Source organism: Tinamus guttatus, unplaced genomic scaffold (genome assembly GCF_059628265.1).
Source record: "Tinamus guttatus ecotype Peru unplaced genomic scaffold, ASM5962826v1 Tinamus_guttatus_pri_ptg000369l, whole genome shotgun sequence".
NCBI lineage: Eukaryota > Metazoa > Chordata > Aves > Tinamiformes > Tinamidae > Tinamus > Tinamus guttatus.
Genome location: NW_028288903.1, coordinates 536,525 through 563,921, shown reverse-complemented (window position 1 = coordinate 563,921; position 27,397 = coordinate 536,525). Strand labels below are relative to the sequence as shown.

General features: G+C 38.8%; 1 protein-coding gene across 1 annotated transcript in view; it reads right to left on the bottom strand.

Annotated features, from left to right (window-relative positions):
- GABRG3 (gamma-aminobutyric acid type A receptor subunit gamma3) overlaps positions 1-25,639 on the bottom strand; it is a 311,230-nt gene extending 285,591 nt beyond the window's left edge. The window contains exons 1-3 of the mRNA XM_088530388.1: positions 25,565-25,639; positions 21,892-22,040; positions 8,053-8,120 (exon numbers count right to left, since the gene is read on the bottom strand). Coding sequence (XP_088386514.1) covers positions 8,053-8,120; positions 21,892-22,040; positions 25,565-25,617 — 270 coding nt within the window. The 5' untranslated portion in view covers positions 25,618-25,639. The remainder of the gene's footprint in view (positions 1-8,052; positions 8,121-21,891; positions 22,041-25,564) is intronic.
- Between the last annotated feature and the right edge of the window lie 1,758 nt (positions 25,640-27,397).

The window sequence follows — 27,397 nt, the reverse complement described above, 5'->3', positions numbered from 1 at the left end:
TCCTGCTCTGAGATCTTCCAAACCTGCCTGGATTCTACCCTGTGCCTTGTGCTCTAGGTGACCCTGCGTGTGCAGGGGATTGGACTAGATGACCTCTAGAGGTCCCTTCCAACCTTAAGCATTCTATGATTCTATGATTCTAAGACTTAAAAGAAATCGAAACATAATTCTCTCAACCTTATTTCCCAGTAATGAGAGAGTAAATGAAATTACATCCAATTAGACTGGTGACGGTCTCTCATGTTAAAAAAAAAAAAACTATGGATTCTTCTGTTTTTTTTTTAATGAAAAAAATATCAAAATTGAAGGGCATTGTTCTAAAATTTTAATGACATTAGTGAATAGTGTTCTCTCTCTACAAACAACAAAAACCCTTAAAAGTAGACTACTCTGTTATCCAAGTAGGGATCCTATGAGGTCACACTGTACTCAAATGCTCCTTTCTAACTACAAAACAACATATAACTCCACTAGAATCACTCCATGGATGTCCTGATGGCTGGTTCCACATTCACAGAACTTCATATTCCTGCCTTGAAATTTTACAAAAAAGTGTCATTAAGATTGCTCTATTATTTATGGATCCAAGCAGCAACATCAGTTTGTTCGTTGGGTCAATTCATTACTGAAAAAAAAATGAGAAGACCAAAACCTCAAAACTATGATTTAAACTGTTTAGATATTATGCAGAAACACGGTAAACAGGATGGCACACAAGGAATTACTCTTTCCTGAAGCACTCATGGAAAGCTCATCTAGAAAACAAACTTGATAAATGCTTGGTCACTGAAAAATTAAATTGATTCTATGCAGAGAAACTCTCAGTTTATCCTAAAGTATCCTCTGCAGGAATTTACTTACAGTTTTTCTACAGAGTTCCCAAATGCTGGCAATAAAAGAACTGAAGCTTTGAGGCACTGAATAGACACAGAAGGCAATCACTTACTTTTTAAAGGAACTCACACAGTTCACGCATACAGAGATCCTAAAACCTAGCACTCACAGGCCTAAGAATTAACCTAAGAGTATGGGAGAAATCAAGCATGAAAACTGGCAGGAGGCTAGAGGGTAGCCTCTTTTCATACTTTGTACGAAGGCCCATCCATTTGCTCAAAAATGAGGTACTCATTGGGTACTGCAAGACAACTCAGGTATGAGAAAGATATTCAGTCCAGTTCTTCATATCCTTTTCCAATGTCCGTCACTGAGCAGGTAAAGACATTTACCTCTATATTACTGAAATTAAATTGCTCAATTTCTTACCTTCCTTTTGAGACACTAGGCTAATTCATCCATATTTAAAATTCTGCTTGAACTCTTGTAAGACAGGACAGGCAACAGAAGATCTGTCCATTACCCAAGACTTGTGACAGAAAACTATAAGTCCTCCAAGAAGCAAACTAGATTTCCTGCTGAAGTAGTAAATCATAGCAGTAAGCGTTTTCATGCTACATATCACAAACATTCATCACTGCAGGAAAATAAACAACTGCATCCCACCGTACCTCAAACAAGCACAGTCTAAGGTCTTTATACTAAAGACCAACTAGGTCTCTACCAACTAGGTCATATTTTAAGTATGTAAAGTGGGGCTTTAAAGGACATAAAAAGCAAATGCTTCCAAAGTGTTGTTTTTGGTTGTTGTTGCTTTTTTTTTTTTTTTTAGCTTCTAGCCTCCACATTTGCACTCTATCATTCACTTGTGAGTTGGCATTAGCCTCTCACAAGCTCCATTTTGGAAAAGTAGTCCTAAACACACTCAGGTTTCTGTTTGTTACAGCTCACATATTTTCTATAACTCACACCTTTTTGTTGCAAGTGATCCAAGCCTCATGAAAATGTATGAATACATTCTAGAAAACAAGTAAAATAACTTGATCATAATCTAGCAAAATGCCTAAATTAATATCTTAATATCTTAGTCCTCCTAAATGAATAGACACACTCCAGCTAATGTTTAAACCAGGATTTGAGTGTTCTCTTCACGGACAAGAAGAAAGACTAGCAGAACCTGCAAGAATAAACAGAAAAATTCTGAGGCATTCTTTGCTTTAAAGATGATCTGAACTCACCAAGGCGAAAAATCACGCCTCAAAAATAGCAATAACAGCACCTTCTCTCCAAACAACTTTTCTACACAGAGATCAGATAAGACAGAGAGATACAGTTAGGAAATGATGCTCTGAGCTAAGATTGACTGTGATATCCTGCACTAAAAGAGAGTTTTGTATTATCTTCAGGAAGCAAAAATCAAGCCTGTGAGGAACATATCATTTGAGATTGCACATGAGGTAAAAGCAGATGAAATCTGGATTTAAATTAGCTTTTCCTTAGTATATAAGGATTCACTGGGTCATATTTCTACTGTTGCAGATACTCCAATAATAGCTTTAATTGCCAAGTAAATAGTGTTAGAGACTAAAAATATACAAGAAATTCAGACTTATTTGTAAACTGTGAATAAGATTTTAAACAAATCTCAACATTGAGATTATTCTTTAAAACATTTCTCATGCCTAGTGGAGAGGAAAAAGCATCATGTGCTTGGAAACTGAAGTTCAATGAAGTCTGTCAATACATTTAAGAGCAAAGGAGAGCAAAGGAGTTTTATTGTACAACCCTGAATTGAACAATACAGAAATAAAAATATGTAATGTAGGCTAGAAAGTGGACACCAAAAGTATGAAGTGATGAAGCATACAAAAGAAACACCTTGTGGATTATGTTTTCAAATTACCTGAGAATAAAAAAAAATGAGCATTTATCCATATAATGATAAGTATTCATAATCTTGCAAACAGAGAAATAGATCTTATAAGCTTGTTTCTCACACTACCTAAAACAGCTGCATTAAAATGAAGTTCCACTTGCTAAAATCATAAAGATAAATTAACTGCTGCCGTCACCAATAGCTTTTGTTACAGCCCAGATTCCAGTAGCTACCCAGTTAAGACAGACTATTTCATACGTATACACACACACACACACAAACGTCGATGTTATTGAGAATGAACATTCTATATAATTGCATAGTGCTACACCTCTGTCTCACAAAATTATTTCTAGGGGAACATATTTGTTTTCCCCTATCATATACATTGGATTCTCACTTTGTATATTGATATGGTCTTTCTCCTTTTCCTATTCTTTCATTACAAGCCAATAAGACTAATCTGTAGAACACCAGACTACCATTAAGATCTAAAATTTAGAAATCTTTGAAAAAACTTTTGCTGTTATTGAAAAGAAATGAACTTCAGAAACACAAACCATATGCTTCCTGGACACCATTTTGAAAGTGAATTTTAAAAAAATTTCAACTGAATTTTCAAATTTTAAAAAGTCACTTAGAAAATCCCTAAGTGGAAGCATTTTAACTAAAGTTACAGACATAACAATGATTTCAAATAACAAAAATGGTTGAAATAAATTCCTGAAGTAAATATAAATATTGCCTCCTACAGTTAGAATCTCTAATGTCATTGTAGCATGAAATAGCAAATAGTAGATTTCTGTAACTTACTTTATAAAAAGATAAAAAAAAAAAACCCACAGGGCAAAGGGATATTAGGGGATATTCACACAGGTAGTTTTAATTTGACTCATCTATGTCTCATTTACTCTAATACCTCCCAGCTTGCTTACATTTCTTTTATATTAGCTAAACTCATGTTCCATTATTTTTTGTAAGAGGCACATACCAAGATATTTCCACACAGGATGGCTTTTATCTACTAAAAGACTAAAAATTTTGAATGGACATTTAAACACTTCAGAGATCTACATTTCAGAATACTCCTGTCTAGTATCAATCACTGCTGTCATTTCATATCATCATGTCACAGCTCAAAATGACTTTCTTCAAAAATACTACCACTTGAGACTACCTCCTAGCATCATTCTGTTTGTTATTCAGTCTGCTTCTTAGTCCTTCCTCAATTCTTGTTCCTTGGTACTTAATACAAGCTTTTACCCAAATTATGCCCCAAGGAAATCTTCCATTTCACAGATAAAGGAAAAGTTACAACTGCCTATCCAGAGTACACATTGCTATTGTCATCATAAAGATCTTATAATGATGAATCTTCTAGTAAAAGAGAACCTACATTAACTTCTCACAATCTCCCCTCTTTCTTGAGACCTAGAGTTCCTAAGTAAGTATTTTTGAAAGCAATTAGCGAATGAATCACTCCTGGATATTCAGGGGAAGTGGCACAAATCTCCCTCAAATAGCCTTCAAGTCTGGAACACAGGAACAGTCATATTTTCCTGTAGACTATGCCATCCTTGGCACAGAAAACATAACCTTTCTCTTGATTGAAAGCCTTCTTAAAGGCTTAAACATTTCTTTCCCTTGTGGCATTTCTAGCCTCAAGCTACAAGGATTTCTTTTTTCACGGGGTCATAAGTATTCACATACAATTCATTTGAGGCTATCTTCACAGTAGGTGTCTGGTACCAATTTTTCTCCTGACTGTCAAAGAAACAGCTTGCATTAATATTCATATTCAAGTCAAATCATAATTACAACAAAATTATTGATGTATGAGAGGTTTGGTCTATAAGATTTGCTTCAACATGCAATTCAACGCTCATTGAACAGATAGTTAAGGAAAGTCTGTTTACTTTCTCAGTTTCACTCACAGGATGAAAAGCACAGGTGAAAACTGATAGGGAAATATAGCTGCATAGTTTGATCTCTAAAGAAGTTCCACATGATTCTCCCTCGGAAGGGCCGCAGATTTAAAAAAAAAAAAAAAATGTGACAGAGCTAAAGGCTAAGTTTGGAAGTACACAGTGGGGAAGTCCTCCTTGTACATATTGATGATCTCACTCTTGAAATAGAGAAGATGGAAATCAATGTAATCATCTTTCCTTTTGCTCAATCAACTACCATCTAGCCAAGTTACCCTGACAGAATTGCTCAACTTTTAATAATAATTTAGAGAAGAAAATCTAAAAGTTCATGCCATTCTAAGAAATATAGAAGGAAGAGCATATATAGATTCAAGATAAGAATACCTTCTTTTTTTCTTTTTTCTCCCCAGCACATTATTCTAAATTCTATACAGGATTTTCATACACATTGCTCTCTGTCTAACAGCTCAGATGCGTAACAGACACAGTGAAGACAGTCCTTTCTTTCCTCTCCCTCTACCACAGGTAATCACCAGCTTATTTGTTTCCATTCAACATTTTGTATGGTCAATCTCTAATGATTTACAGACTATATGAAACACTGTTTTATTTAATAAATGAACAAATAAGGCTTTTTTTTCTAGCAAAGCATCACAGAGCCAGTGCATAGTACAAGCAAACAGCTGAAATAATAGCACATATCTGGGACAGTATCATACAGTATCATACAGCTTATAGGTGTGTGAGGGGAATTTTCAATACTCACTGTAAATCTGAAACTCTTTGATGTAAATCTGGACTAACTCCTGAGGAACAGCAGAAATGGAATTTTGACAAACTTTTGGACAAAAGTTTCCTAAGTTTGAGTGGTTTTTCCTACATCAATCATTTTCCTACATCAACAATAGTTTGAGAATATTAGTAATATTCAAAGAACTTAGCTAGTTCAGATTCAATAGGTTTCAGTGAGATATACTGCCCATGCACTTATCTGAAAGCTGGATCATTTCTAATCAGAGAATCATAGAATGGTTAAGGTTGGAAGGGACCTTCAGAGATCATTCAGTCCAAGCCCTGCACATGCAGGATCACCTAAAGCATGTTACACAGGGTCGCGTCCAAGTGGGTTTGGAAGATCTCCAGAGAAGGAGATTCCAACCTCTCTCGGCAACCTATTCCAGTGCTCTGTCACCTTCACTAAGAAGAAAAAAGAAAAAATCCTTAGGTTCCTGTGGAACTTTTGATTCTTCAGTTTGTGGCCATTCCCTTTTGTCCTATCACTGGCCACCACTGAAAAGAGGCCTCCCCGCCATCCTCTTCACTCCCTCCCTTAAGGTATTTATATATAATGATCAGAGGTTAAACACTAATCATAGGTTTAAAAGTAGCCTTAAACAAATTTCAGTACTTTAAAATTCAGGTACCTATGTTCCATATTTTTGGCTTTCAACTGGATATTTACTGTCTTAAACTAGGTTATAAGTAGTTTTTTCAGTGTAGCTAAGAAATCTCTCTACTACACCATACACCAATCAGTGACTAACCCCAAAAGACTGTCTCCTTTCAAATAAAACAATATTCTTTTTAAATTGACATCCCAGTCCATTTTTACATGTTGGTGCCATAAAATATCATAAATTTGAAGTTAAGGGACAAGTAAGCTAGTCATGTTTTAACTATGCCTCAGTCAACTTCCAGGAATGGCTGGTTACTTCTATTATTATTGTTTTCCATCTTCCTACTTAAAGAAGTTGCCATTAAATGCTGCCTTAATTATTATCTCCCAGTATTTCTATTTCTATTTCTATTTCTACTCTATTTCTATTTTATCTTCATTTTCAACACTTCACACACTTCACAGTGCTATTTATGAGCCTGTTCAGAGGGACTTTGAAAAGAAAGCATCCTCACCATTGTCCCAATTGCTCTGAATAAAGCATCCATTCATAAGTCCTACGTAAATAGAAGACAGAGGCATATAAGCAGAATAGATCTTCAAACACATCTTCCCGTGGGCAAGCCATTTTATTTTGCAGTCGAGAAAGAACAAGCTAATTAGCTATATATCTATCTGTGCAAGAATGAAGCAGGCATTTCCACTGCTTACCAATGAGTGCTTCACCTATTTCACCTCAAGAAAAATGACCATTATGTTTTATACTTTTTTAAATATGTAGCTAGGTCACTCCCAATAAGTAATTTGCTTTGTCTTCCCCTCACCCTGGTGTTTGGCACACTACAGTAATTACATTCTCCTGTATTTGCAGACAATAACAAACAAGCAAGCTTCATGGCCAGCTTTCTGACTCAGAAGCAGCTGTTCCAAACACTGAAGACATTCACTCAATTGAATTACTAAGTTCTTATATCACCATCATACCCACAGGTATGTCACCATGAACATCAAATCTTGGTTTTGAAGAGGTTGTTATAAGAGCTTTAAAATAAAAAAAATAGAAATTACCACGTCTCCCTTTTGAACTTCCACTTCTAAATTGTATTAACCTAAATTTAACCAAGTTTACAAAGAATAGAGTGCAGAATTCAAACTTGCATAAGTTACACAAGTAGTCACAGTAGCCCACACCTTTTTAGTTAAACAAAAACTCAGAAAGCACCCCGCTTGCTTTCTAAGTCTGAACATGTTCCTGCAGAATTGGAAAATGTCCTGGAGTTCAAAAGGCTCACAATAAATGACTAACCATAACATTTTTCTAGGTTCGTTGTCACTGCATCACATGAATTCTTCCACAGTTTCTCCTGCTTTTACACATGCAGTACTGCTAGAAAGAAGTTCTTTACAGTTCTACTGTAAGTCTGAAGGTTGTTGCTAGTTCAATGAACGGATAGCATCCACTGAAGAGATGTAAAACTTTGTATAAATATACTGACAATACATGCTGGTATTAGCTAAGTCTTTCCAGAAGACTTTGAAACTAAATTTTATGTAAACATAGTATACAATATGGATGCCTTCATAAGGCTTTAGAATATGCTGTACATGGATATTTATTTGAACATTCAAATTTGTCAAATGTAGTTGAGGCTTAAGTTTAATATTAACTGTAGGCTCATATATATATTTCCACATTATGAAATTGTATTTGGTCAAATCTTGAAACAGTAATTCAATAATTTTCTTGATAATACCTTAGTTTCATTCTTTCCATTTTGTCAGTCAGCATCTACTAGCATTTTATCACAGCAAACACAGCACATAATACTACTTGAAAGTTCCTACTCCTCTTGAAGAGGCACAAAAGATGCATCTGAAAAACGCAACTATAGCTGAAAACAGAACTAAATCACCAGCAGAACAACTCATTTCAGTGCTATTTATTAACTTTTTCAACAGCTAGTGTCGATGCCATGACCAGCGGTCCAGATAGAAATCATTTCTAACAAGTCACTCACCATATTTATGGATGATACAGGTCCAATGCTGTTGACATAAATGTCAACATCAATAACTGTTGGTTTTACTGTGGAGAAAAAAAATATTATTATTTTGCTGAAGACATAAGCAACCACTTTAACATTTATTTTCCAATAACTGTAGAGTATTCTTCAGATAAAAACAAGGACTACTAAGAAACATGGATTATGTATTTTTCAGGAAGGCAAGGTTCTTTCCTTCCTCACCAATACAAAACATCTTAAATTATCACCTGTACCATTTTATCATTATGATCTCCATTTATCTCAGCAGCAATTTTCTAAAGAAACTTTTGTTACTAAGCACTGTGTCTCAAAAGCAAAATCTAAGATGACTGACATGAAATCAGAAATGATGCAACTTATAACTTTTTTCCATTGCCTCAGCATCCAGACGCTTTAGCATGTTTGTTCCATATCCACAAAAAAATTAAGTATTTCAAGATTTTCTCATCATCAGCCCTGAAATCATCCCAGCATAGATTAAATCACTTTAGATCTAATCAGCTCAGTTCCTGAGCAACTTGCCTCCTTTCAGTTTGGAATGATTCCCTTCAGCGTACACTGTTTTTGCACTCAATCATCTAAAGCTTTTTGAATTGGATTTGGTTAAATAAATGCAAGTTTCTCAATAAATCGTCAGTGTTTTCAGACTTAATTCAGAGACAACACATAGGCCAGGACAAACACTGTTCTCCTTTCTTTAACTTAGGCCACTAGGTTTTACATTCCATTCAGCATCTTCATTGCTAGTGTACCTGCTGAACACCATTTAGATAGCCCTTAACAGCACATTAACTTATTAACTGAGATCTAAATTGGTGTATTAAATCTCATGCACACTCATAACTGAAATAAACTTGGCCCTTAGTAGGCCAACACCTTTGTTAGCCACTGTTATTTGCCACGGGAAGCTTCTCCTGTCCATCATCAAAAATTTCCAGAGAACAGTACAAAAAATGAAGTTTGGGAACTAGAGTTTCTGTCCTGACTATGTAGAACTCAGGGCTTTTTCATGATAATCCTTAGGCCCTTTAAAACAAGGAAATTCCATGTACATCAGCTACTCAAAATTCAAAGAGTCTTCCTCAGGGAAGCTACTGAGCGGAGAAGAGGGGAATAGCTCACTACCACAGTTCTAAGGGAAGCTCGTCTCAGATGGTCAGGCCAACAATTTGTCTAAAGCTTAAGAAGACAACAGGCACAAAGCTGAAGACATGACATCTTCATGTATAAAGATGAAAATTTTTTTCCTCACCCCCTAAGCTTCAGTCTAACTATGAGACACGTGAGGAATTTCTAAGTGGCTAAAAAGTTACATGGTTGTGAAAAAATAGGTGGTCTGAGTCACCATGTAAAAACTGGGTAATATATATCTTGCTTCAGGAAAAACTAGATCTGATGTTACAAAACAAGCATTACAAAGGGTACAAATAGTAGTCAAAGACAAGAATCATTCTCTGTAATTCATGAAGTACCGCGCATTTCTTAACTGCATATGAGAAGGTACTTGCAGTTATTTAAGGTCATGATTTCAAATTGTCTGAAGTACTTGCTTAGAGTAATAAACTCAGATCTTCTCTTCAGCAAAAGAAAATCTGAACTTAGTTGAACAAGCACAACTGATTAATGCGACTGTAATTGTACCCAGCTAATAACTAAATAGGAGTCTAGCAGCTTCTGATAATGAGACTTGCCTCAAAATGCAGTAATAAATGTCATTACATAGGAATTGGTAATAACAGGGAACTAAAGCTAGCTCTTTTACCAAGATGTCACACATAGAAAAAAAAGACTCTGATTCTGTTAGGGTTTATGCACATATCCAGCTGGAAGTTCAACACTGAAGAGTTCTGCTAAATATTAGTGAGACTTAGTGGTGCAAATTAGTCATGCAGTCAAGTCTTGGTAGGATCAGGGACAAAGTTTAGAATCCACTTTCATTTAATCATTATAGTTAACTATATAAGTAGATAATGAGATGATAGTTTCTCCTGAATGTGTTGGATCAAATTGTTGCCTGGTACAAAATAACGAAGCACTGCATTTGTTTATGTTAAAGAGAATTTGGCTAAAGACTAAAAGTACAGTACAATGGCATGGTAAATATGTGTTTTAGTTTTGAAAGAAAAAGACATGCCAGTATAGTTCTTGTTGCACATGGTTTCTCATGGATATAAGCAGATTTACTGGAAAATCATCAAGAGTAAAGTTTAGATTTTCTATCACTCACAGGAGTTTAATTCAGAATTTAACTATAATGAGGCAAGGGTTTTAGGATTATTTCACTCAGAACACATGGTGAAGGAAAAAAAAAAAAAAAGGCAAGAAAAAAATCTGAATCTCAATATTATCAAATCGTACATTTAGAAAGGACTCCCCCTCTACCAGTCTTGAAAACCAAACTGAGTTTCATGAAAAGACAGAAATAGTCACACCAGCAGTTATTTCAAGATGTACCCAATTTTTGCTGTATACTGCATATATTTGTGAACATTCTGTTAACAGACTAAGCCCTGCAAGGGGATGCTGAGCTGCAGACAAAGCATTTTTTTCAGAAACTGAATTTCATTCCTCACAGTTTTGTTGCTTGATCAGCCAAAGTGTTAATACCTTAACCCTAAGATTATAAGATAACAAATGGACTCAGAAAAATTACAGACAGAACCACGTGTGTATCATATGCAGGAGAGTAATTTAAAAAGTTTGTCAACAAATGTTTCAACCTTCTCAAAGTTCTTTGAAATATTCTTTCATATATGCCATTTCCTTGCAACAAAAGACAATGCAAGCCCATCCAAATAACAGCAGTACTGTGATGCTACCCAGTGCTATTGACAGTTAGCTAACTGTTTACCACACATTTTGTTTTCAAACATGTTGATTTTAGCTGAGAAAGGAATTTCTCAAGCCAGTCAAAACATCTGCAAACAAAGCTAAGGTCATGCAAATATTTAGCTAATTATCCCCAAATGCCACAACTTTTGAGACACACTGAGTATCCACATTTCAGTCAGTCCTGCCACTATTTCATTGTCCAAGATATGTCCAAGCGAAATTCATCTACAAACTTCAGATACTTCAAGAGAAGCCTAGCCACAGGAGTAAGTTGTTCAATGCTGTCTGCACTCAAGAGGGCAGGTGAAGCTTAGACAATTAGTCTGAAGCTGACTTAGGTAGGTCTACCCAAAAACAAAACATGAAAGCAGAGCAATGCTCCAATCACTTGCAAAAATACAAATGCAGACTGACTATGGGCTTTGTGCAGATCCGCTTCACTGGTGAAAAAAGCAGTAACAGTTCTCAAAGCTCGTTAAAAGCCATGGAGACTTTACTCTTGGACACATGCAAACTGATTAAGAGATTACAAAAATGGATAGGTAAATCAGTGGCTAATTTTAAAAGATTTTTGAAGAAATGAATAAAGAGATTATCAAATAAATTCACAAGTCATTAGGGGAAAAATGCAAAAAAAGAGTTCCTGACATTTTATTGTGCTTATGTATTTTTTAATTGGTACTGTCTTCTCAAATGTATTATTTTTGGTACATCTGTGCTACTCAATATTGATGTTTATTTCATGAATGAGACCAATTGTTTCCTCCCTACAGAAAGCTTCCCCATACTTAAAATCTATCCAAACAGAATTTAAGTTCCTGCACCAATCACAAATATTTAGATTTTTTTAATGTTTCATATTTAGATTTTTTAATTGAAAGCCTATTTACTCATGAATAGAACCAGTTGAGGGCTCATAAATTTTAAAATTATTATTATTTTTTATTTAGAGTTAATCTTCCTTACATTGTTCAAGCAGCTCTCAACTCTAAATTATTCTGTTTTTAGGCAAAAACAAAAGGTAAAAAAGTTATGGATCAATATTCATATTTTTACAGAAGCTAAACAATTAGCACTAGATTTTTAGAAGAAATTCAACCACATAATGATCACAATATGAGTTCTGTTCCAGAAACATACAGCCCTCTCAACTCCCTCTATCTGCCACAAGACTTCTGAGAGCAAAAGACAAATAATATTGGCTCTATAGTAATGAGATACTTTTTGAAATTATTCTATAAAGATATTTTAGTTTATCTCATTAGCACATAAATTGTTATTTTTAGACTGGAATAGAGCTGTAACAAATAATTACACAGTTATTGGTAACTGTCACAGAAACGATTATTGTGTTAGTGTTTACTTTGCATTAGCAATGATGACTATTAATATTTTCCTACAAGACCTTGTATGTGACATCTAATTACTTGTTCGTTCTAGTAAATAAATTGCTATGCTAAAAAGTCACTTCTCAGGGACAGTTGTGATCAGCTAAAATTTCCCAGTTTTAGGACAAATCATACTTGAAGAAAGATATGCTAATGGCGAGATGTCAGTGAGGAAAAAATCCTGCATAGAAGAGTGTGAGTTTAAACAACAGAGAGAAGTCAAAGTCCTTCACTTGCTACAGCAAGACAAATTCTGACAGAACTGTCATCTCCATGGTTTAAGACCAAACTGCCAAAAACTCCAGATCTGTAAGCAAAGCAGGATGACGAATTTTCCTTGAAAGGGGAAGCAACGGTGAAAATAAAAATCAGAAGGAAAATAGAACATTGAGTAGAGACTTGAGAGAAACAGCAACACCAGGATGGGAACATGGTTGCTTGAGCAGGATATTTTATTCACATGCCAGATTTTGTTGCTGTTTGTCCAGGAGTGTGAATGACAGCATACACAGGATTCTCTCAATCAGCTAAGAATCAGTTTTATTCTTCACCTCCCACCATCACCAGTAATCTTCACTCTTATCTTTTGTATATTTTTCCCTAATTCATAGGCCATGATTTTTCTGATACCATGGTGTCTGGGGATGAGAACTATAGATCTTCCATAGTTATGCTGGCTTTACGGTCAGTCCCTAGAAGTTACATTATCATTTTATTTAAATTTATACTCATAGAAGTAGAGAGTTCCTATGCAGCATCACGAGACAAAACAATAACAGAATTTGTTCTTGCAAAGTCTTAGAAGCTGTCAATGTCAGGATGAACAGTAATGGTTATAGGAAAAACATAAAGATAAATGCACAAAAGGGCAAAGATATTTTAAAATAATCTGTTGAAAATTTTCACTATGTAAAGATGATAGATTATTTCTTCCTGCTCCAACCTCAAAATGTAAAACTGTCAAATTTAAAGATCTGCTCAGAAAGCTTCCTTGATGAAAGAACACTCTCTAAGCACAATAAGTCAGGTAACAGCTATGAATTAGCCACTGCTATATGCAGTTTTGGGTCATTTGGGCCATCGCAGCCCAAGAGTCTGGCAAACATGATTGCCTTCCAAACCCTACTACCTACAATAGCAAAGTTGCAGTTTGCACTTGTATCAAACTATTTCAGCAAGTAAACACTGCCAAGAAATAAAACCACATTAATGGTAGATGCATTAATTCATTATTTGCATTCATACACAAGGTCCTATTGAAAAGGACCCTGCTGTTAAGTACTCAGATAAGAGGTATTCTCTCCAATACAAAACCAGTATTGCTTTGTCGACCCAAAAAACTCCATGCAAGGCTTAACTATTGATAAGATACTATAAACAGCTCATTACAAATTGGCCAAAAGAACAGTCTTATCCCCAGGAACCATATTACTCTGGTTAGATTCTGATATTAGTTTCAGGGGGGGAAAAAAAAAACCTTTTGATACTGAATTATTTCTGCATGCGCATTATTAGACTCAAACCAAAAATGCTTCAGTATTTGATTTAAACTGTCTATATATTTAAAAAAAGATCAAAACTATGATCAAAAAGAAAGCTCTATAATTTTTGAGCAGAAAAAATAAAATCGGGGTGGGGAGGCTTCATGATCTCTCCATTAAATGAAACATGTCACATATTCTTTCAGTTTGGCTCATGAGAGTTTTACCTGAGAGAAGGAGAAAAAAGTGGAATAAATCCTTTCACTCACAGCTGAGCATCTGTGACAAAAACTGCTTCAGCAAAGAAACTGGAAATTACCCTGGCTAAAAGGTTCAAAAAGCAGGAATGCAGGCATCAAAATTTCCATGTCAACAGTCTATCCTAATCAGAAACATTTCCATGCTAGATTTTGAAAAAGCCTGTGTTTGATAAACTGCACTGGCACCAGACTGAGATTAGGGACTCAGAATGCAACCAATTTACCTCACAGTTTTGTGAGGTTCCTTTTTCACATAAGCAAAATTTCCAAAAGAAGAAAAGCTTACTCTCTTTCATGGGTTTGAATGAAGTTATCCTATGTTCCAGACTAAGGAACTGTGCAGTTCATTGGTCAAACTTGTACAGCAGGCTGACTGTGGTGAGTTTTTTGTTTTATGTAACACAAGTAAATCAGCAACTTCTCCCAACTAATAATAAGAGAACTAAAGCACCTTAGTCCATTACTTAAAATATTTGTAAGATTCCTGATTCTATTTTCCTCTATATTTACATCATCTGTTGTTTATGCCATTTTTTTAAACTCAAATATGGAACACAGTTTTCAAAATCTAAAACTGGGATTTTGGAGTAGCCACAGAGTGGTTTACTCATTCTTTATTAATCTTAACAATAATATTCTGGTAATGTTCATAACAAAGTCAGAAGAAGAAAGTATCAGCTACTAGAGATGCTAGAGAATTAAAATCCCTGAAGACAACTGAGAAAACTGTTTTATCCTCCCTAGAACAGAGATGGTGCATTTTTGCATTTAATACAATCCCTTTCTCCAGGAACACCTCTTCACATAGGTGTGTTTATACATTACGCATGGCAGATGAGTGGCACTAAAATAATCTTCATATTTACTGTCCTACTCATGGAAACAGGTAGTTAATGGATTTCCAGTTTGGTAGCTGAAACAGAAGAAAATTTTCTGAAATAATATCAATCCACTTTCCTTCCCCAAAAGAAATGGAAGTTCCAATGACAGCAATTGAAACTTTTTTTTTTTCTTAGAATCTTTTTCAACTACTGAGCACTCACCAGATTCAGCCCTGTTTCCTACTCAAGTCTTGGCTGCAGCGTTCCATATCCTAACTATTCATTTTTTTAATTTTTTTTTTCTTATCCATTTTTTTTCTTGATATACTAGCCTAAGTTAGACTAATCTCTACCTCTTTCTGCAGTGTCCAGCCCTACTGGCTTTGTATCCAGGACTATGACCTTCCCCTCCTGAGTGCTACGATAGTACAAACGGAATTTACTCCCTCTCCCCTTTCCACTGTGGACTACCTTGACTATTTATACACCAGTCAACTCTCCGTGTGCGGCTGCCTATAATCCGCCCTGAAGTGACAACAGTCTCCCACTACTTCCCGAGGTAAGAAGTCTAACATTTCTCGTAAGATAGCATAAAAAAAGACTTCTACCAGAAAGCAATTATTATTTTTTTTTTTTACCTTGCATGACAGTTTACAGCTTTTTCTCCACTAAGATCCAGGCAATATTTTGATCTGTGAGGCAATCAGCAATCCTCTGTCATCACATATGGGGAAGCCTTGCCAGAGCTAATTTAAAGAATATCAGGTTTGGCAATCAGCAGCTAGCAGAAATAACTTGACAGGCACAGTGAAAGTAGTAGCGTGTTGTACACATTAGAGTGCATTTTGGTGTGGCCTGCCAGGAAGGAGGATGAGACAGAAGAAAGGTTCCAATACAGCTCCAGAACTGAAGATTTTCAATTGGATTTTGCTTGAAAATTCTTATGTCTTTTGAAGAGCAACAGAATGAAAGTTCTGCCCACTCACTCAGCAGATCTGCTCCTGCTTTAACTACTTATAAAGAGAACTGCTATTAAGCCCTCCAAAGCCAGCACAGTAAAGCAAATCAGACAGAACCTATCCTTTTTGTTTGCCAACACAAATTGACCTACCTATTTCTAGTGGCTACACATGTATAAACCTATTCAAGGACCTGAGAGTTGCACAGCTGTTTGTGGGACTACTCTGGTCCCGAGAAATTTGATTAATAAAGTTACTTGTGAGGAAAAAAAAAAACAGTTTGACTCTCAAGACAAGAGCCTGTGGAACTGGGAGATACATGGGCATCAAAAATGTGTGTGGGTGTGTTTGTGTGTATATGGACATACACTTTAAAGTCCATTTATCTGGGTTTATAAATGCATAATAAAAATAGCAGAAGCTCTAAGGACCATATATTTATGGAGACTCCCAGAGGCCTCTGAGTTACTGTAATACAATTGAAAAGACAGGGAAAAGAAGGCATCAGTGCTGAAGTCATGTCAAAACACAAGTTGGTAAGACTTCGTTGAATATGTGCAATCCAGAGCCTGCCCTACTATAACAATACAGTTGAGAAACAGAACAAGATCAAATATACGTTCAATACATAGATTACCCTAACACATGTTTTTATTCTTTCAATGAATGATATTGGTAAGATTGGTATTATTCATATTTGCTCTCTCTTCCCCATAATAGTCTTGCCTCAAGTCTGAGATAACATTTGAGGTCACTTTTTTTTTTTTTTTAATTAGGAAGGCAGGCAGCTCAGAGGACAGGTCTTAGAAAATATAGGAACAATAAATGAAGTTGGTAAACTTCCACTTTTATACAATACCTGCAGAGCATTAAAATCTAATTCAATCTTTTCAATTTTGGGCTATTACCAGAAGTATCAGCTGAAAACCTACTACTCAGCTAGATAACTTGGAGATCCAGGAACCTCTGTCTTGTAACTTTCTATCCTTTGATTTGGTTTTGCATCTTATTTTAACTTCATATCTAATATTTATGATCTCACTTTACTTTCGGTTGTCCTGGATAGTTTAAGCACACTATAGTCCCTTATAGTGCCTTTTTTGTTAGCAGCATTATCCTACCTCAGCCTCTTAAATGGAAATACAGAACTTTCCCTGACATCGTACAAAAAACTGCAAAAATCATTGGTACAGCCCCAATTGGGCAGAAAATAAAACTTTTAGTAATTTTAAAAGTATTTTTAAAAATGCTAAACTAGCAAATTACCACTTATCTAACACCAATTTCTCACATTTGGAACTCTACTGAGAGAGGTAATGGACAGCAGTTCTCGCTATGTAAACCCAGCAAATATATGTGTAACTTCATGTTCCACCCTGCTGTATTCTGGGAAGAGTATTTCAGGAGCTAGGGGGAAGGGCAGGTAACTGCAGGAATGGTGGATGTGGGTATAAGAATATGTTCTGCACTTAAATTAGAGTGATGAGGTAAATGATTACTTGTTAGAGATGCTCACAGAATGTTTTTATTCTCTAAAAAAGTACTGGTGAAATAGAATAAGATTATTTTCTTTCACATTAGCAGGTAGAGATAAAAAAGAGAAACTTAGAGATTATGATGGTTCATGAACAATCTTATCATTACTACCGTCCTGTCATCACTGACATTTTGCTGCACACTAGTTACTGCTTTTAGTGAGAAAGCTGGGAGGAAAAACCTCGGTGAGGTTGGCAAACCAGCTACAGAAAGGTAACAGTTAAGACTTAATACTCTTCATGCTCCAAATAAGCACTGCAGCCCTAAGCCTGGTCTAGGGTTCTTTCTCTCCTGCTACTTACGCCACACTTCAGAAACCTCTCACATACGCACCTTTTCTATGGGTAAAGTGACTTTCACAATAAAAGAAACATATTACCTACCATACGCAAAATGCACTCAGGGAGTGCAATGACTCACTTTATAAGCTAGCAAAACTCTTACTTCAGAATAGCACTCTGTTACAAACTCTCTCCAGTTGTCTAAGGCAACTTATGTTCCCTATGAATGCAACAGCTAAACAGAGTAATAAAGGCAGCTTTTATTTTCCAGGACTGCAGGTGTGGAACTGTCCATTAAGAGAAGTGAATAGCAAAGCTTCATTATGCTGAACTGGCTTCAAAGGACATCTATTTTATCATGTGACATTTAATTTTTCAGTGGTTTGAGGGAGGGGGAATTAATAATGTTTATGATTTAAAGTTGGTCAGCTGGTCAAAAAATAGTGCAATGGCAAAAAAAATATTTTGTATTAATAAAGTTCTAAGTAAGTCTGAATTTTTTCTAGCTGAAATTACCATTCTGCTCTGTAGCCTGCTGATTTACCTGCTTCTGTTCTCATTTTATTAATAAAGAGGAAGCAAAATTTCAGGGCCAGTATTTGTGTCCTACCAAATGTCAGAACTTAATCCAGTCTGCTTTGAGGAAGAAATCACACTTTTGCGGGTCAGTCACTACACTTAGAAAAAGTTGCAAACCCATTGAATATGTCTTCAAAGGACTTTGAAACACACCATAAAGTACTTGCCTTAGGAAGAGATTTTAAGATCTTCACAGGTCAGAACACGTTTACTTGTTACCTGAGATTTGTGCCTTTTACACTATGGTACAGTGCTAGGATCCTCAGGCCTAAAACTAGGCTGGTAAAAAAATGGATGGAAAAGATTCCTTCTCCCACAATACACTTCTATTTTTTTTCTTTCATCAATACACATCAATACACACCAATAAGCTGTTTGGTGGGGGGTGCTTTCTCTCCCTTTCTTTTTTCAGTTCCAAAAGGCATACTTATTCTGTGACATAATGGAAAACTGCCAGATGCCACCATTAAAATGAACCCCCTTACAAGCTGTGATAGTTATGGATACAAGAACTCTGTTCAGTGTGTGGCCAAGGGGGATGCAGGCAGACATTCCCTTGCTTGTAGAATATCATCTTGCTTTGAAAGCCCCACAGCCCCTTTCACCCAGCTACCTCCTGCTGAGGTATCGTATCGATGATACACTTCACAGGGGAACTACTTTGCCTAATATTTTGGTTACTCAACCTCCTTCAAAACCCTGATTTGGAGCACTGAAGGCAAGGTCTCTGATGCGCAGTGCTGCCAGGTGAGCACAGACGAGAGCATGGGGTCTAAGTCACAGCGTTTTACATGAAAGCCCAGACCAGGCATAGAGACAGAGTAAGAAAAAGAATACTTCCAAAGAGAAAGGAGCAAGCTCTGGCCTCACATTTTAGTATGGACTCTCCTTGCCTCTGGGCAGAAGTGGTGCTGAGTGTCTGTGTTCACAGTGTATTTAGTGATGAATTTGCCCTTGACCTGAAGGCAAGTGGGCACTCAAGACTATGTGTGTGTAGAGCTAAGTAGCGCTTGGATATATACTTAGGTTAGCCAAAACATAAAGTCCCCTGAGAAGGATGAAAGACCACCGAAAATTCACAACATGCACTGAAACATCTCCCATTTGCCACAATTTTCTATTTCTACCCATAGATCTTGACAGGAAAAAGTGTACTCTCAAGTGACCCAAAAAGAGCAATCCTGAACTTTGAAAGAGCTGAGTGGTCAGTATTTCACTAGGCTCATCTGACTGCTTTCAAAAAGAAGACCGCTTCCTTCAGAAGCGTTTCTAAAGGCCTCCACTGTTAGAAACACTGGTTTTGAAATAAGAAATTGGATATTGGAGTGAAGAGCAATATCATATGAAATGGCAAGTCTCCTCTGTGCTGTGGGCAGCCTGTTTGCTTACAGGCAACACTGCTCAAATGGAAAGACCCTAATGAGTAACTGACTGCATGTCAATCCTGAATTTAATCCACCATGTCTTTTATTAGCTCTACTTCTGCTTTGATTCTGAAAATCACTTCTCTCTTTCCTCTACTGGCTCATTCCATAGTTTCCAAAAAATTCAAAATATGCATTTTATTATTTGATGCACTATCTAGTCCACTACTTTCTTTTTCCTAGTGCTTTAACTGATAAATATTAATACTGGGAGTTTCAGGACAGCAATTCAGTTTAGTTGGCAGAACAAGTTAACTGTCTAACTAGGAGGATAATCTTCTCCCACATGGAAAGGAAGACATGCTTTAGTGTAAGGAATGAGCTGCCATATCGGGTAAGTTAGACATAGTGCCTCATATGCTGACATCCCCCTGATGTTCTTGACAAATGCAGCGGCTCCACAGCTTCAAAAGGGCAACATCATTTATCTGCATCAAAATGTGGGAGAGCAGGAAAGAGGGTGTAGGAAAGGAAGCAGCATGTTGAAATAACTTCCCTAGCATCTGAGCAACACTTAGCTGAGTTGTAACATAACCAGAATCCTATCGAAGAGAAAAATGGCCTAGGACTAAGATCCTTAGCAGAAATAGATAGATGTAGTCCAGAATTCTAAAGTCTCTGGTAGGATATATGAGGAGCTGTGTAATTTAACTCCTTTCTCTAAAACCGGATTTATGAAAGTTTGTGTATACAAAAGGAATTACTTTGGCAACAATGAATTTCCAGAACTGTAGGATTTGCCTGACCTCCACTAATTTTATGGCAACTGACACAGGGACTGTGAATGATCGCTTTGTCCCACACAGGCATTACATAATTTACTCCGTCTGAAGTCAGTGATCTAAGGACACAATGTACAGTTATATATATATGTGTGTATATATGTATATATATATATATATATGTCTGAGGATGTCTTCCAGATGTTGCTGCAGGTGGGACACTGTATTAAAGCATTTCTCCAACTGCTATTAAAGATCAGTTAAATCCAGTATGACAAACTAGGCAGAGGGAGAGATAAATGTCACTCCATATAAAAACATAGGCATCTATAAAACATGATATCTTTAAACACTGTAGAAAAATCAAAGTAATAGCTATGAAAAAAGCCCTTTTATCACATGGCATAGTTTTTCTGGGGTTACTGTAATAGTGTGTATCTATTAGACAGTATTTATAACAACAGTGAATACCCTCAGATGTGAAACTTAGTAAAATTAGTAAAATTGTTAACTAAACATAAATAAGTAAGCAAAAATATTTACATATCCATAAATGTGGCTGTTCTATCCATCCATTTAATATTGCCACCTAGGATCACCTAGAATACATGTATCAACACATATGTCATTACCAAACAGTGATCTCATTTATAATCAGTGGTAGAAATTATCTCTGCAGAACCTCTCTGCAAAAATTTAGCTACAACAAATTGTGGGGGTTTTCAGGTTCCTTTGCTTCCCAGGTTATTCTGAACTATATAGAAAGCACAAAAAAAATGTAAAAAATAAGTTGTCTCTGATATCTGTCATGTAAATAGGCTGAACGGCATGTAAGCTGAACAGCAGTATTGCTGTAGCCCTTTTGGTCTAAGGATATAAGCAAGGTAAACAGAATAAAATCACAAATGGTAAAAAAACATTACTTAGAAATACCCCCATTATACAAATAAGAAAAAAAAATCAAAACTGGAAAATAATGCAAAATAATTCTATACATACAGATATCTACTGGGCTTTTCCCTAAATGTATCCTGATATATACTAGTACTACCTCAAGACACTTCCTTTCTGTCAGATCTCTGGGTATCAAGTGTCTGCTGGCTTTGGGGAGAAAATCCCTAGAGTTGCCCTATATTTACAGAGGCAAATCCAAGACCTTCTTCTCGGCTTCTTCTCAGCATAAGGAACAAAACTTCTGTGATCATGACGTATTTTGAAGAGAGTAGATGCACATTCTCCTCCTACTGTGTCCTACTTTTTGTTTTTAGTATGCTGCTTCTTTAATTGCTCGTCAGAGCCTGTGGCCTGAGTTTTTCATATGTATGCACTGGATAACAAAAGAACTGTTCCTGACTGTGCCAAAGACCTGCTCAATCCTTTGGAGCTTGTCCTTCCATGTCTATGTTCACACTGACTTGGAAATGAAAACACCGGTGTTTTCCAAACATCAGTGTTTACTAACCAAAACATAATAGTCAGTGTTCATAGATACTTTTCCTTACTTGCAGAGAAAGTAAAAACTTACTTACTTCCAATATCTGGCCGCAGCTTTTTGTCATACTCCCTCAACAGCTTGTTTAGTATGAGAGTCACGTCTGTGTCCTGTGTTTTTGGAGCTAATACCCATTTTTGGTTAGTTGTTCCATCTTCATATTCATCCTCTTCAACCTTTCGAGAGCTACAATAATAGATCAAACAAATAGATGTTATTTTACATAAACAAAATTGGGAGTACATTCTGAGTAAATCTCTACACTCATTTTAAGAAGTTTTAGATCTTTTCCATGGGTTTGTCTATCTATCCAACCTTAGGATGTTTTTGCAAGCAGATGTCCTCAATGCTCATTGAGTGTTTGTGGGTGGGGTATCATCAGATACTGTTCTGAACATATTTTCTGCCAGTTTCAGAGAAGTTATAGGCTATGGGTTAACTATTTTCTACCTTATATTTTAACCAACCTACCCATACTAGTTAATATACTCTTATGAAGAGCTGGCATCTGCAGTATTATTTTATGAATCCTCCAAGACAACTGATTCATCTCTTGCAAAGAGGCTAATAAGAGTATTAAAAATTCAGAACTTTTAATACTTCCTGATCATTTTATCCTATTAATAAATTATTATATTCTCAGTGCCTACATTTCAGAATTTAATGTATTACAAGGCTTAGAATTAAGAACTTGCTCTTTGAGTGTAAGACAGATCATCACAAGCACACAAATGCACAAATTAATCTGAATTTCAGAGTCTCCGTCTAGTTTTAATGACATTAAAAAGACAGTATTATACAAAGGGGTTACAACTCTTCTTTCACAGGTGAATTATTTTCATTTTAAGTGTTTGATGATACAAATGTAGTAAAACTACAGTTTGCTTAGAAACTACAGCTAGAGCTATTTTCACACATGGGACCAATTTCATTTGTGCAGCTTTTTGTGCATGACCAGTAAAATGTTGATTTGAAGATGTATCTTGGTATCTTAGAAACCAAATCTATTTCATCTCCCTCAGTTGCAAAAATCTGTGACAGTTAAGCTGAGATGAATCTATCAGGAGAAAAGATAACCTCAGTCTTGGAACCTGGAGCAATAATCGCCTAGAGCTTGGGCTCACAATTGCCCTAGTGATTTGATGGCATTTCATGGCGTTTTCACACAGATGTCAATTATGAAAAGTACAAAACAACAAAGATTCAGCGACACTGCCCTTGCCTATGCTTGGGATGTACTAATGCCAGAGCTGCCTCCATCAAAGCAATCTCCTCCCTCCTTCTTTCTCTCCCTCCACTTCTGTATTAGTGTATTTCAAAATAACTTAAATTTCAAGAAGACCTGATAGACTTTCTATAGTTTATCTATACCCTCTAGCCCTCTATAGTGACAGGAGAAAAAAATGAATATAATTATAAAAATTTAATCATAGAGAATCATCAACACTCACCATTGCTTGTAAACCACCATTCAAGCATATTATCAGACTTTTAATTGAAACTGCTCTATGACCAATATGTCTGTAAGGATTAGCCATGAATCACTTAACACGATTCCACAAACTACCACTGGTTCTGAATACCCTGACAACAATATACAAAAATATTTGCAAAAATACATATTTCTAAGCAAAAATAATTTGAACTCCAGCCCCTGAGGATTTCCTATGGAGAAAGCAAATATAGTAAAGTTTCAAAAGTACAGAAAAGTTATGCAAAAAAAAAAAAAAGAAAAAGAAGAAATAAGTAGGCATTTTCACACGCACAGAATCACATAATGGTTATGCTTGGAAGGGACCTCCAGAGATTTTCCATTAGTAAACTGTATTTTTAGAGCTTGATATTTTCTGTGTAATTCAACCAGGAGTGTTAGAAAAACCCAAGAGGATGGGCTTTTTCCCCCTAAGATTCATGAAAAGCCAAATGTTTGAACGCTGCAGTTACAGAACCATTCTCAAAGGAGGCTCCATCTCCAAACATACAGGGTTTATTCCTTGGAGCTGGAAAGTGGCAGTGGTGCTGAATTACTGATCAGAAAGGAGCCCCAGGTCATTGTTCTCCTGCATCCACTGCACCTTTACTGGAGGCACTGGGGCTGAGTATGAAAGTGACAAGTGATTTCATGAAGGACCATGACTCCCATGCCAAAGAGCAGCTTCTTTAAACCACTTACTAATAAGACTCCTAGCACCGAGAGACTTCCTAAATCCCTTCACTGTAGCAGCTTGTTTCCTAGAAAGTACCCCCAAAGGATGTAAATTCCCACCCAGCTTCTAGATTAACACTGTGGGTGGGAGAGCTTTCACAGGGAGTCTAACAACACTGATGCAAATTAAATACATATTTTTCAAGGTGTTTTGTTCCCTCCTGGAGAGTTCGCTTTTCACTTCTCTCTCTTGCCTCTATGCAATTAAGCTCTCTGAAGGCACCCGAGGCTACTTTTTCACCTGTAGCCTTACTGATGACTGTCAAACTCCTACAATATTCCTGCTATCCGCAGAAATAAATGTGGGATGATGGCAGGTGATTTGCAAGAAAAGGGAAGGAGAGTTGCCCTTTTTCCCCAGGTGTCTAAGGAGACACTGGTTTTGATCCTGCAAGAAGACAGAAATGCATAAGCCAAAGAAGATGAAGGCTTAAAAAACAGCAAGAGACTGTGAGAGAAAGGGTTTATTTCCCAGAATAAGTGTGTCCAGGACATGCTCTCCTGGCCTCAGGGACTGACGTGAGGCAACCAGTGTTTCCTGAGAGGATTTAGAGGGGAGAAAGATGCCACTGTGGGACAGGCTGCCTGGATGGACAGTACAGTCCCTAAAGCTCTGTTTTAAATGTCTATGTGGAGAAGGGAAGGGAAAGGAAAGGAAGGGAAAAGGGAGAAGGGAAGGGAGAAGGGAAGGGAAGGGAAGGGAAGGGAAGGGAAGGGAAGGGAAGGGAAGGGAAGGGAAGGGAAGGGAAGGGAAGGGAAGGGAAGGGAAGGGAAGGGAAGGGAAGGGAAGGGAAGGGAAGGGAAGGGAAGGGAGCGCTCCCTCGGCGCGGCCGCCGTTCTCCCTCGCTGCCACGGCCGGCTCTGAGGCCGGGGGGTGCACTCGCCAACGGCCGGCGGTGGCCGTTCCCCTCCCGTAACGGTCGCCTGTCGGCGGGGCGCTCCGCCCTGCTCCGTCCCGGCTAGGATCTCCTGAGCGGCGCGTCCCGGCCGCCCGGCTCCGGCTTTCCCGCTCGGAGCCTCCCCGCGGGACCCCGCTCCTCCCCCGCCGGGGGCGCCGGCTCCGCTCCTGGCCTGGGCGAGCAGGAAACTTGGTGGCGGGCCGGGGCGGCGCGGCCGGCATGGCGACCGGCCCCCTCCACGGCGGCCTGCGGCCCGCACCCGTGCCCGGAAGGGTCGCGGCGGCGCCGGCCACGGGGCTCTGGAAAACGCCGGGTTTGTGGGGTAGCTGGTGAGGGGAGCGAGCTGGGGCTGCGTCCCACGGAGAGAGTTGCAGCCAGCTGCGTTTTGGAGTGAAAACCCAGGGCAGAAATAATAATAGTAGTAGTAATAGTAATAATAATAATAATGATTAATAATAATATGGTGATGGTGGTGAGGGGAGAGGAAAGAGTCCGGGGTCCTTCCCCGGTGCTACGTACTGTGCAAACTCTGAGGGCGGCATCCCAGCCCGAACGCCGCGGTATTAGGTAAATCAGGCATTACCCCGAAAGGAGCAGGCACTCACCAGGCTTGAAACACCGACAGGAGGAAGAAGGCGGCCAGGAGCTTAGCAGGCATGATGTGGGCAGGGGCGGCCAGGTGAAGGAAGGTGCCGCGGCGGCAGGATGCGGGAGCAGCTCGCGGGGTGCCCGCATGCGGGCAGGAGCGGCGCGGTGAAGGCGCTTGTTCTCTCCTCCCTCGTGTGCGCTCAGCTTTATGACCCCGAGGGAAATACCCCTGTTAACACTGCTCCGGGAGGGCAGGGAGAAGGAAAAAAAAAAAAAAAAGCAGGGTGAGGGGAAGCCCCGCAAGGAGACGCTTGCAGAGCCGGTGCCCGTCACGCTCCGCGCTCCGGCAGGTGTTCAGTGGCCGGGCTGCAGCCGCGGCGCCTCCCGCTCGCCGGGCCGGCCCCGGCCGTGCCCCCTCGGCGGGAGGGCGCGGGCATCGCCCGCCCGCGCTCCGGGCGCTGCGGGGCCGCGCTGCGGGCAGCGCCTCGGGGCCCCCGCGCCGCGGCGGCGCTGCCGCCCGCCCGCCCGCCCGGGCTCGCCCCGCGGCGGCGGCGCCTCCTTCCCCGCTCCAGCTCCCTGCCCAACAGGTACCGCCCGGGCGCCGAGCAGCGGAGCCGCGCCGCGGAGCCAGCCCCAGCCAGCGACGGAGGCGGGGAGCGGGGAAACCGCCAGGCAAACGCCAGCCGGGCACGGGGGCTTCTCCCGCGGCGTTTCGGGGGTGCCTCCCCCTCTCCCAGGCACTCACTTGCCAAGTGGGGCGCCGGGGGAGCCCCTCCTGGCGCGGATGGCGAGGCGGGCGCTGCCGCCCGTGTCGGGGAGGCGGCACCGCGGGCATCCCCCTGTGCGCTGGGATGCGGGGAGAGCTGCGGGGGGGAGCGCGGAAACCTTCCGCGGAGAGGCACGCGCGGAGACACCGCGCGTTCGTGCCGGCCTCCGCGCCTGGCTGCGGGAGTACGGGAGTTTGCGCGCACTGTGTGTACGCGCACACGTATATATACACACAGGCATATAAGATATACTTACAGCACGTATCCGCAGAGCAGGGAGGCATGCAGGGGCAAAGTTACATAGATTTATGCGTGTAATGGGATCTTCGGAATAAATTGGCTTTTGTTCTTTTTTTCTTTTTTTTTTTCTTTTCTTTTTATTTTTTTCTCCTGTAAGAACTAGGAAATGCGGTTGCAGTGAAATGTGTTCAGGGGAGGGATAGTTTGGGTCTGGACATAATGTCTTTCTTCTCCGCTAAGAACAACACAGCTGTGTTTTCTGTCACCTTTAATTCTCTCCAGTTCTATGCAGCTTTACATGAAGCACCAGGGTAGTAAGAATATTCCCCCTTGCTTTCAGAATCGGAAAATGACAAAAAAAAATCACTTATGTTACAGTAAGGCAGAAACAAGAAACCGTGCTAGAGTGGTCATTTGACATCTAAGATTTGAAATCTCTGGAGTATAAATATTTGCTTTCTCTCCCTTGGGAATAATTTCCAAGTTCGGGGGGAAGTTGCTTTTAATTATGACATTACATTACATTAAAAAAAAAAAAAAAAAAGTTCTGCTGGAAGACATAGTCTTGCTTTCGGAGTAGCTCCTCCGCAATGTCGAGGAGAAGTGACGAGAATGATCTCTGTTCCCTAATTTATTTATTGAGGGAACGAGGCAGCTTAGAGAAAATCCACTGCGAGCCAGGCAATTAATTTCCAGTCATGCACTTCAGGATCCTGCAACCTAAACTTCCCTTTGCTGGATTATACTGCAGTTCTCCCGTGTTGACTTTGCCTGATTGCAATTACCACCAATCGCCCGTAATCACTTGCTGTAAAACTTGCGCCCTTCTCTGCCGCCAGCAGA